The sequence below is a fragment of the Gavialis gangeticus genome, unplaced genomic scaffold, assembly GCF_001723915.1.
Source record: "Gavialis gangeticus isolate Ggan-Ray unplaced genomic scaffold, GavGan_comp1, whole genome shotgun sequence".
Taxonomy (NCBI): domain Eukaryota; kingdom Metazoa; phylum Chordata; order Crocodylia; family Gavialidae; genus Gavialis; species Gavialis gangeticus.
This window is the reverse complement of record NW_017729025.1, coordinates 94929160-94941263: the sequence shown is the minus strand read 5'-3', so window position 1 is coordinate 94941263 and position 12104 is coordinate 94929160. Positions and strand designations below refer to the sequence as shown.

Genomic DNA, 12104 nt, shown 5'->3' with positions numbered 1-12104 from the left:
ATTGATCAGCACCTGTGGCAGTGCATTATTTGTGCCTGACACTTTAAGAACATCAGGCAGGCTGTACAGTAGCTGGCAGGTGAGTTCAGGATAAGTTAGGTGGTCACCTGACCACAAGTGGCCTCCTGATTGGAGGAGGGCTAGGCAGGGTGTGTATAAGCCCAGAACCTGGAAGCAGGGCCAGCAGTTACATCTGGGGAGCTGGAGGAGAAAGATTCCTCAGCCTGAAGACTGAAGCTCCTGGAACATCTGGAGGTTAGGGTAGGAACTATGGGGATGGACAAGGTTCCTCTTGGTCCTGGGTAAGACCTGAAACTGCACCCTGCTGGGGTTGGATGGTGTGGTGGGACTGCCTATCACGAGGCAGCCCCAGAAAATGCCACACCTGTGCCTCCCCAGTGAAAGGTGACAATGGGACACTGTAAAGTCTCATCCCCCACTGCCTTGTAGGGGAAAAGTTTGAGACCAAGGTCCACTAAGAGGGACCTGAGACCCAAGGGGCAAAAGGTCCCGAATGTGAGTGTGTGGTCCAGTAAGAGGGCAGAGTGAATGTGTGCCCAGTAATGGGGTGGAGTGAGCGTGTGACCCAGAGACGGGTCAGAGTGTGGTCCGGTGAGGGGCTGGGGGAGTGGTCCACCGAGGGGCCAAGGTCCACCTAGAGGGACCTGAGGCCTGCATGGGCCAGAGGCCAAGTGTGGCCCAGTGAGGGGCCAGGGGAGTGAGTAGTAGTGGATTCAGATGCTATCTGCAAGGCATGGGACATGGTGTAGGGGTGGTTCAGAGCTGTGTATTTGTCCCAGAATACCAGGGCCACAAATGGGCAGCCTCCCACATTTTTTACATCAGTTCATTTTTACATCAAAGGTGTGGCAGGAAAATGCAGGACAGACTGCCCTAAACTGGGGGTAGGGGGGCATCGATCTCTTAGGGTGCTGGGGGACACTGCCCCCGCTACAGCACCCCATTTCAAAACATAATTTATTACAGTGCTTATCTTCTTGCACAGGGGCTTGGCAGTGAGGACAGGGCAGTAGCTAGGCAGGGAGGAGCCTGAACACCTGTGCTTATCTTCTCTCATCTGTTTATCTTGTCACACCTAGTGGCACCCTTCAAAAGGTCTCATGGACGTGTGGATGTTCTTTCCTAACATAGAGGACTGAGATTGTGTGGGAGGCAAATTCAGGAAAATGTTGTTGTCAAGTCCAGCCTTAAGCAAAATGTAGTAGTTGCTGATGTATACATCTACTTTCTTTATATTATTCCCCCAGCGTAGACATGTTATTGATGTCAGACAAAAATTCAGACTCTACACGGCATGAGATTTTATATAGCTATATACACTAGCAGTAATCTGATGGAATCCCCTAATTTGCATATATTGCACATATATAAACATTTGCAAGACACATTTAAAAACACATCTTTTGTAGAGTAATGTAAACCACAGATTTCTTTACAAACAAAATTACATAAACTTCTGTTAACATGACACAAAATATATACAAGTTTATATTAAGACCTCAGTTGACAGGCTGTATACTTTGGACCTTCTGTGAAATAATTAAACTTTGGTTTGCATGTTTTTTTTTAAAGTTATTCTGCCTAATAAACTAGACCTAAGAAGTATAAACTAACAGCTCGCGTGAAAGGGTAAGTGTCATTTTTACATGGTGCCATTTTCCGTGGCAGACTGTGGAAGGGAAGAACAAAAAGAAGGAAAGATCAGCGCTTCTTATGCTAAACATGCAGTTCACATTATCTAATAGACAAATTGCCACTTGAATCTCTGCAAGATATCTTTAAGCCCTAAGCTCTTACTGTGTTTCTTTGAAAAGAATTTCAAAACTGTGCAATATTGCACTTGAAATATGCAAATAGGGGAAGCAGAGCAGACTGGGAGACAGGACACAATTGAGCTCACAGTCAAAAACAAGACTTGTCCCCTATGTGGGTCAACTTAATTGTGGTATGAAAGGCTCATTTTGAGACTCTGAAAAGCCACTGCAGACATTTTGGCAACTATCACTAGAATACTTCTAACTTTGCCAGAAAATGTGATATAGCTTCTAATGACATTGAGTATAATGAATTATTTATGTAGGAAGGAATCCAGGGAAATTCCTTTCCCCACAAACAAGTTATGTTCGTTGGCATTAAATGTTAAATAGCATATAAGCAAAACAAAAAAAAGGTTTCTCTTTCCTGCTCTTTTTCTTTGTTTAGCATTTCCATTTGGTAAATCACGTTATACATTATTTTTTCTTAGATTACGACCCTACATTTTCATGTGACTTGTTTTTATTTATGTTTTTCATCCCAAGTTTTTTTTACCAGTTATTTGTCCAGCTCTGTGGATTAAACAGAGAGGTTCTCTTCAGACATCCACAGAGCTTCTAAAGGTTTTTTTTTTTCCTTTTTAACTCTTTTTTTTTTTTTGCTAAAAAGAAGATTGTGCAAATACTTTAGCTACCGTTAATTTGGGGAACAAGTATCGTGTAAAAGGTAAATTTCCTGGCCCTTTTTGGACAGACTCTGACAATTCGAAAGTAGCTGAGTACTGCAGAAAAAAGTCCTTCTACTTTTTTCTTTATTCTTTTTTTTTTTAACAAGAATTGAGTTTGGCCATTTATTTCCCCTTTTTGTTGTTGCTTATTTTAGACTCCTTCAAGAATTTTACTAGCATGAATTTCTGTAGAAAGTAAAATTTGCACTCACACAATATAGTACTCATGGGGCACATCCCCACTTCTGGGGGGTGCACTTTCAGCGGCAAAAATAGCAGTGGTACAAATTTGTGCCACTACTTTTTGCTCAGTGCACACCCCTGCACTTGCACTTTGGTGTAGGACAAATTGCCCTGGTTTGGGCAAACTGCCCTTTTGCCACTCCTCCCAGCTCCCAGTGTGCTCAAGGAGCCAGAGCACAACTCAAGGAGTGGAGACTCTGACCGGCAGCCAAAGTGTCTTCCTGGAGGACCAAGCCCTACCAGAGCACGCTCATGTCACATGCGCCAGGCCACATTTTTTGTGCTGGGTTTTTTTTGTTTTCTTGCTGTTTTTTGAGGGTTTTTTGCTACCAGGATTTGCTGGTAGCAAAATTTGCCTCCAAATTTGCAAATTTGCAGGGCAGGGCATACTTTAATGTTCTGAGTGTCCAGTTTGCAGCACCACAAACCGCACATGCCTGCATATCTGGATGTGACCATGGGGTGTATTTCACTTCATCTTTTGCCAGTTTTTCTACCAAGTTATTCAACTGGAAAATCAAAACAAGACTATATGACTTGTATGACTAACCAGAACCAAATGGTATAATTCAGATTTCTTATTTTATGTATCAAGCAGTTAAGGAAGGAAAATTTGTAACCAATTCTTTCTCATAATCATGCAACATTTTCCATTTCTTCATAGATATTTCACAAACAGGAAAAAAGTGTAATCAATTTTCCTTACAATGTATTTGTTCACTAGCAAATAATCAGAAGCTATGGCGACTGGAAAAATTCTGTAGAACCTCTTGTGCAAACACTCCTCAATGAAATGGACTCAGGAGGAAAAAAACTATAGCCATCCACATCTGCTAGGGCTCCCAGTAACACAAGTTCCCAGGAAACAAACTGCACTATAAATATGCAGTGTTACACTGTCTAAATTGCCATTCTGGTTTGTATCATTCAGGTTGACTGCAGGTAAAGGGCAAGTACTCTCTATGCAACCTGATCTGTCCTTTCTTGGTTTTGATAAAATAGTCTTTGGCTGAATTTTGCAGAAAAAATATCTCCTGCAAACTCTTTTTGATTCCATAGGTTGTGGATTCTTGTAAAACCAAGGGGTTTGGATTGGGTTACAATTGGCAAGAGTCAAGATCTTTCTTCTGGTGACAAAGCAAAACCTGCCTTTTGATATGTTTACAGTCACCACTCATAGCTTGTGGGTAGAAATGTTGTATTTGGAATATGGTTTTGTAAATATGAACACATAAGTAAGTTCATTTCAGCCAATAAACAATAAACTGCTTTGTCTTTTTGCAAGTAACTTAAAATGCCTTTTCCTTCCCCTCTCCATCTGTAAAAAGGAGATAGCAGTACTTGCTGGCTTCATGGAGTGCTGTATGGAATAATTGATTAAAATGTGGATCTCTTAAAATGTATAGTCTTACATGAGTGCATAATAATAGTATTACTATTCATTTTGATCTTACATGCTGATGTTACAGACTCTAATTTCAAATTCTCTGATGTAAATCATAACTTCATCTTAGCCCTTTCATTGCTTGATGTGCTGCTTTGGGGTGCAGAACAGGATCTCTGAAAGAATGAGATTTGTAAAGAAGTTTCCCTTTAGTTTTGAACTGTACATACTACAACTCCATCCAAGTGGCTCTATCAAGAGCCCTTGTGATTGCATTTCTATATAGGAAAATGATTTTATCCTTTCTGCTTTTCATATGCTATAATTCAAAAATATATATGATAGAATGAGTACAACTGAGTGACCTTTTATTATCTGTTGTTTTAGTTATTGGCCAAAGTATTTTTGGTGCCATCAAGCCAGAACCAAACCAAGAATTTGAGCAAATGGAAAATAAATTAGATCCTCACTTTATTGTAAATAAAGAGTGAAGTTAATGAAGTTACACAATATGATGCTAAATGAAGATCTAGTCCAGTTAAGGTCTTTTTTTATATTTGATTATATGTTGAAATCTTATTTTTCACCTTGCCTTATGCTGCCTCAGCTTCTCCTGAGAAAATCCTACCTTTCAGCCATTTTATCCATATGTGGTTCCCAAGCATTTTCAGAGATTGCAGACTAAACTGGCACACGGAGATAGCTGGTCAGGATTACCCCTTAGTGCTATGTTTTGCCATGAAGGAAAATACTTGTATTTCAAACAGTTTCTGTTTCCTTTCAGGCCTGTGTGTGGAATCAGAGGAAAAACTCTCATAATTAACCTACCAGGTAGCAAGAAAGGGTCACAGGTAAGAAGTATTCATATTGAGTCTGTCTTTACATTTGATCCTATTGGATTCAAGATACTTTTCTTGCATATGACAGAAGCATAGCTACCACAACCAATTTTACAAAAATGCCTAGAGCTGTGTAAAGCCCATATAGCCAGAAGTGGGACCATTCGCAATGTTACCTACAGTTAGAAGACTCTGAAGAGTCTCCAAAAGAGTCTGAAACAACCTAATAGTGTGGCAATGGTCTGAAGAATTCATAGATTTCTTACTACCACCTTTGCTAAGGAAAAAAAAGAAAGGAAAATCATTTTTAAACAGTTAGTAAAATAAGTATATTTCAAATATTTTTCTTTCATTTATGGATTTTTTAATATTTGCAATTGAAAACTCATAACTGAAATTTACATTTTTATGCTTTGTGTTGTCTATTTATATTACATTTCATTCAGGCTGGGCAATGAAACTAGAATGATCTTTTTTTTTTAATTTGTAGTCATTTTTGTTTGCCAGTTCTGATGTCTTAACCTCATTTATGTTATATTTTAGAGTTTCCATCACTGCAGAGGAAAGTTCACATGAGAATAAGATTTTTTTCTTCAGATATACTACGAATTAAAAAAGAATGAGCACATTTTGATTTTGAACAACCCTGAAAAAGTTCTCAGGGTCTATGTAGCAATCCCAAGGAGCCACATTATTTCAATATGTTATTTGTCTCTCTTTTTATCTGCTAGAGATTTATGTCCTCTGAATCAAATTATGGAGGAGGAAGAGTTGCATTTGTCTCTGGTCATTTTTATTAATTACATTCAGCAGTGTCTACAATATGCTAGGTAATTTCCAAGCTGAGAAAATGCATGATTTCTGCTCTGGGGCACTCACAATCTAAAGAAAGGCAAATAAACAGCAGGTGAGGAAAAGGGATACAATATAAATAGAGACAGTATAACAAGCATATTTCATATATGCAGATAATATGAGATCACAGTATTGGAAAGGAAAAAATAGTGCGAAGTTTCACTATATAGCAGTAATTTTTGTAACCTGATGAGTTGTCTACCATGAAGGTAAGCTTTTCACTCATCAGGTAGTACAGCATAATAGATCCCACAGCTCTGAGATTTCAGCAAATATTATTACAATGGAGAGAGATACTCCCTGGCAGCAGAGACCTCACGAACCTCTTTAAATGAGGATTTCCTCTCTTTCATGATCTATATTACTTCCTTTCCAGTTTCAGTAATAAAACCATAAATGAAGCTATATATTTTCTTCAGTTTTATTATGTAAATAAATGAAATGGAACTAATATAACCTGTTGATGATGCACTAAATATCACTGGAAAGCAGAGCTGACAAGATATAAGACTAGTGTCTGTAAAAATGGGGAGACTTAAAGCCAGTTATAGTCTGAAAAGTTGAATATATAAACTTTCTTCCTTCTGTATATGTTTCCTTTATATTTTAGAAGAAACAGTTGTCATCTTCACTTTTTGTACAAAGGAGAATCTGCTGCCATAGCCCTGTAGCACCTATGGAACTCTGAATCTACCTTAAATTAACTTGGAATTTACTCAGTAAATAATGACAAAGCACCAATAATGTGCTAACTCAGGTCACAAATATACAAATATTTACGTTTTACCACTATACCACGAAGGTTCAAATTTAAGTGTCACCATCAACAGATTCAGTAACGAAATAACAACTGCAGAATCTTTGTAACTAGGAGGAAGCAAAAATAGCAAGCTGCAAAATTAGGTTGAGACACAGTTTGGAAGACTAGGCACCTAAATGGAACTTAGGTAGGATTTAAGAAATACATTGTATAAAGCAATCCAGAATATCTCTGCTCTAGTACCCAACCAAGCTTATTAGGTACCTGAAGTCATTTAGCAGCTATGTTTTGGAATGATCCCTGCATGCCTAAACTGTTCTCATCTAAGTTTGGTCACAAACCAGGTATGAGGCAGAGCAGTGATTCACCTCTGCCTAAGTTCTTGGAGGTTCCTGATTCAGTAGCTGTGCTCTGAGCATGCCTAACAGCAGCAGCATGGGATTCAGTATAATGTACAGCAAGCAAGGCCAGTCTCGTTCAATAACACTGTCAAAGGAGGAGGTAGCCAAGTGGTTAGAGTGCTTGCTCAGGAGACTGATAACTTGCATTCTATGGCTTTCTCAGGCAGAGGGTTTTCATAGCCACATTTCCCACCTTTCAGAAGAGTGCCCTAACCATCAGGCTATAAAACATTTTGGGCAGATCCTTCATCTGTCCTGTTGAAGCAAAGAATGCAGGAGTATTGGGGCCAGAAGAAAAGCAAATAGGAGCGAGCCTGACTCTGCTGCCTTGTAGTTAGGGCACTCAGCTAACAGGCCAGGGTCCCAGTGACTTCTCTCAGGATTATTTGTTTTCTATCCAATGATTGTCTGATGTAAAATGCAAAAACAGTCCAGGGGACAGAAATGGAAACAGGAACACAGGACAGTCCCTTCCTCCCCTGCCAGTTAAATTCCTTCACCACTAGGGTACAGTCAGACTCCTTCTGGCTTGCTCTCCTAGTCTCATGACTTCTGCATTATCACGTGCTCTCCAGAGAACAGTGGTGTAATTAGAGCAAGAGGAAAGGGGCAACCACCGTAGGCACTGACTTGGTGGAGAGGCATAAAAAAGCAACCGTTATTGATAGCCAGACAATTATGTGACAACTGGAAGTCATCACTATCCCTGTGCCTGGGTCACCCCACCCCATCACTATGCTACTGCCAGAGAACTTTCTCACAGTGTGCCACAGAATCAGCCTTTGTGGGAGACTTCCTCCTCTCTCTGGATGCCCCATTCTTTTCTTTAACATGGCTTCAACAAAAATTGGAGGAGAAGATCCTTGTCTGGTCTAAATTTTGATAAGCCCGTAGCAATTATTGGTCCAATGACAAGTTATATGGACAGAGATTCTGCCACAATGTTCTAGCATTTGTCAAAATAAATACTGCATACAATAAATACTGCAAATATTATAATACCTGTTTAACAGTAGTCAAGCCATATTGGCTTACTGGTGGGATGTTTATTTTCCTAATGTGTTAACTATTTATGAATTTCCTCACAAGGTCATTGCATTTCATGATGGGTTAGCTCACAACTTGCTTTCCTTTTCCACTGTTCATTTCCCATTTGGTTGTTGAGATTTAAAGTTTAGCTAAGTGAAGATAATTTTGTGCTTGGATATGTCTAACAGGGGTTTTACAAACCACATGTCAGAGGACACACAGTCCTAGCGAGTTTTAATTTTATTCAGATATTCCTAAGTACATGGGTCCTATGTGAACACAACCTGTGAAAACACAGCACACTTACAACTGATAACATAAAAGAAGTACAGTGACTCCTGTCACAGGGGCCCCTGACCCCTGTTACCACAGTAAGCAGTGTTATGCGACTGCAGAGTGCAGCACGTGTGAGCAGCAAAGTTGAAGGGCAGCAGAGCCCAGTCTGCAGACTGCAGGCGGCAGAACATCGGACTGCTCAATAATAGATGATTAGAAGCTCCTGGGCCCTGTTGAAAAGAGGAGAGTCAGTAGGTATATAGGCCTGGCTCCAGGGCTAAAGAGAGTCACACTAGCCCACATCCTTGGAGGAGAAGCAGCTGTACAGGAAAGCCTGTTGCATGCACAGATAACTGGTTTATGTTTCTGTTTTGCAGGGGTTATGGGAGTTGCTACAGGGGAGCAGAGAGGTCACAGTGGCTGATTTGGGAAGGCACTGTGCATTTGATTAGTTAGCATGAGATCCAAGAGGGAGATGCTAACATGCTAGCCCTGACTAAGGACTGTTGGCAGAGTCCAGAGCCAGAAGGCCCTGTAAAAGGACTGTTGGTGGAGGCTAGAGCTATAAGGACCCAGGAAGAATGGGTCAGGTAGAGATTGCAGGCCCTAAAAGGGACTGGTCAGGGGGTGCAGACTGTAGGCCCCAAGAGGGAGAGAGAGAGGAGCCTGAGCACAGGGCCAAGAGACAGAGCCCAGCAGAAAGAGTCTTAAAAATGAGGGTGCTGGAGAGAGAGAACAAGCCCTGAAGGAGAGTAGCCATTTGGGGATACTAGGGGAAGAACAAGCCCCAGAAAGAGACAAAAAGAGGCCAATTATAGGGAGAGACTCCCTGTTCAGGGGACCGAGTCCAAAGATCAGGCCAGAGCAAAGGATCGATGATGAACAGGTCAGAGTGTGGCACTTCAAGGCTCAATCCAGTATTCTAAGGGAAGTTTCCCAATCTTAATTTTATTTCCAACAAGGTGTCACAGTTGAGGACAGGGCAGCAACCTGGGAACCCAGAGTGAGATTATACTGCCTGTGATAAATAATGCAAATAATATAGTTACAGCAGGTGCTACGGCCATTCTCAGAGGCAAGAGTCTGTTACACAGTGTCTCTGCAGTTTTTCGTTTTTTCCAGCCATAAAATGGAAATGTCCTATAGTCTATTACAAGAAAACAAGACGAGAGAATTAGAAGACAAATTTTATATGGATGCTGTAAAATTACTCTGAATTGTGAGAAATTATGATGATATCAGCAAGTCTGTCACTCTAAAAGTCCACAGAAAAAAAGCCTATGAATAAAAAATAGTATATCTTACTATAGAGACATCCATATTAAGAAACCCTTCATGATGTGAATCAATCTCTAGATATAAAAGGAACAAAAAAGTGAAGATTTGAGGCTGTCACAAAAGCTCGTTTGGATAGGGCTGGCTATAAATCAAATAAATAAATAAATGAAAGGGTAGGATTAAAGTTTGTTAAGTTTTACATTTCTGTTGGAGTGTCGTGTTTTTCATATGTTTCGTAAGGTTTGTTTAATTATTATGCTTTCTATAACTCTTAGATTGGCTGCTTTGTTATGTATTTAATGGGACTTAACTGGTGATTTCCTGTATGGTAATGTTTGCAGTCTTGGTTAAAATTTAGCAGTTCTAAATGTTGCACAACAGAGAGGTTTTTGTGTATAAATAATATACTACATGTACCCCAATTTACCTTTGGATTAAATTCTGGCTTATTTCTCCTAACAAGCAGTTAGGCTTTGTTGCGGGTTTTTTGTTTGTTTGTTTGTTTGTTTTTCTGATCAGACAGGAAAACTAATTCAAATCAATTAACCCTTATGACAGAGCTGACAAATCCCTATTTTCGTTGGCAGGTAAAAATTTTCAGTATAATTTCTCCTCTTGTACATAGGAATGCTTTCAGTTTATACTGCCAGCCCTACCTCACGCCATTGACCTTTTGCGGGATGCCATTGTAAAAGTTAAGGAGGTACATGACGAACTTGAAGACTTACCTTCACCACCACCACCTCTTTCTCCTCCTCCAACCACCAGCCCTCACAAGCAGACAGAAGACAAAGGTGTACAGTGTGAGGAAGAGGAGGAAGAGAAGAAGGATAGTGGAGTTGCCTCAACAGAGGACAGTTCTTCTTCACATATAACTGCTGCAGCCATTGCAGCTAAGGTGAGTCTTGGCTATTTGCATGAGAGGCACTTAGGTTTCTTTCTCAGGTACTTTCCACCAACACTGAATTGTATTTTAGGACTATGTTTTTGGCTTTGATTTTTACATACTGGTGGATGTTGGACAGTCTAGAAATTAACATTAGCCAGCTTTAGACAAATATGTGAGCCCTGCTTTGAAATTAAGCACAGACTTTGTAAGGCACTATGCACATACCATCTGTTACTGGAATGCTGTTATGCTTTTTACAATACCATTTTCTGATGTAACTCCTTTTTTTTTTTTGATCAAAACATCTGCCATGCCTAAACATATTAGCTGTAATAGGTGGTATTTTAAGGAATTATGTTATTAGCATTTTCTGATATGACAGTGTCCTATTGGAAAGGATAATACTAATTTCCAGAAATGGTGACAGACAAATGTAGCAGGTGGCTAGTGGACAATAAAACACCCAGGTTACTTGTATTTTCCTGTGCATAGCTGCATTCTGGGAACAGAGAACTAGAAGTATGGCATTTTCCTACCATAAATAAATAAGTCTTATCGCTATTTAGACTTCAGTGCTTTAGCCAGTTCGATTAGGCAGATACATGTGATCCAAACTGGAATATAAACTTGGAAGTATAAAAGAAAAAATCACAGTATTTATACAAATATCACTTGGAAAAGTTTGATTTCATCATGTACACATCTGTTGAAATAATATTTCTGTATAACTTTGTCCAAATGAATGATGATGTTTTAGTTGGAGTACCCTGTTTTAGTACCTTTTTAATTTGTTTGTAGGTTCAGTTTTCAACTATAGGATAAATACTTTCCTAGATGTTTGGGAAAGGTTATCCAAGTTAATTCAGCTTATATTTGAATAGTCTATACTTTTTCAATTCTCATTGACCAGTGTTTGTATATTAGTAATTAATTTTAAGTATATCAAAATCATGTTATACCACTTTACTTAAACCATAATAGCAGCATTCCTGCTCTCAGAAGTTGAACCTTAGGAATAATTCATATTCTCATAATATCTCCAACGGAGATTATTTTCTCACTTACAGATATCCTGGTTATGTATGTATGTTTGCAGGAATAGATGCACTAAGTTAACAATTTCAAGTTGTACTTTTTGTTATTATTAATTTTAATGTAAGGTCTAAATAGATGAATTAGTTCACTTGAAATGACAAGAGGCACCAGTATTCAGTGCAGTTTTAAGGACAGAAAATACCTGAGATCTAAACTGTTTGTGTTCATATAAGTTTGTAATCATTTAGCATTTCAGTGTCCCACCTGTTTCACCCTTGTTCCTTTTGTCATTTTGCTTGTGTAGTTTCATGTTTTCCTATCACTGTATTCATAGCTGTTATGTATTGTACATTAGAAGCATCCATCCTACACCAGTTCTGCTGTTATCATGGCAAAAGGTGAACAGCCCATCCCTGGTCTCATCTGTTATTCCCATCACGCAGCAGGCAGTGCAGGAGAACCGGTAAGACACACCTACAAGAGGCTTTTGAATTAATAGTATCTGCAAATATACTGCCTGCCTCCTAGCCTAGCATATAAGGAGATGCTGTTATTTGTTATATTCTAGCAGTTAGACAGCAGTGATTCTTTTTTAGAAAATGTGTAATATAT

At 39.3% G+C, this 12104-nt stretch overlaps 1 protein-coding gene across 11 annotated transcripts in view; it reads left to right on the top strand.

The window, feature by feature from the left end:
• The window catches only part of GPHN (gephyrin), a 693379-nt gene that overhangs the window by 447497 nt on the left and 233778 nt on the right, over positions 1-12104 (top strand). For 7 of the 11 annotated variants that reach the window (XM_019519211.1, XM_019519209.1, XM_019519206.1 and 4 more), the window contains 3 exons: positions 4915-4981; positions 10194-10466; positions 11848-11955. In XM_019519211.1, the coding sequence (XP_019374756.1) occupies positions 4915-4981; positions 10194-10466; positions 11848-11955 (448 nt within the window). The remainder of the gene's footprint in view (positions 1-4914; positions 4982-10193; positions 10467-11847; positions 11956-12104) is intronic. The other 4 variants (XM_019519214.1, XM_019519213.1, XM_019519212.1 and 1 more) reach the window with 1 other exon arrangement.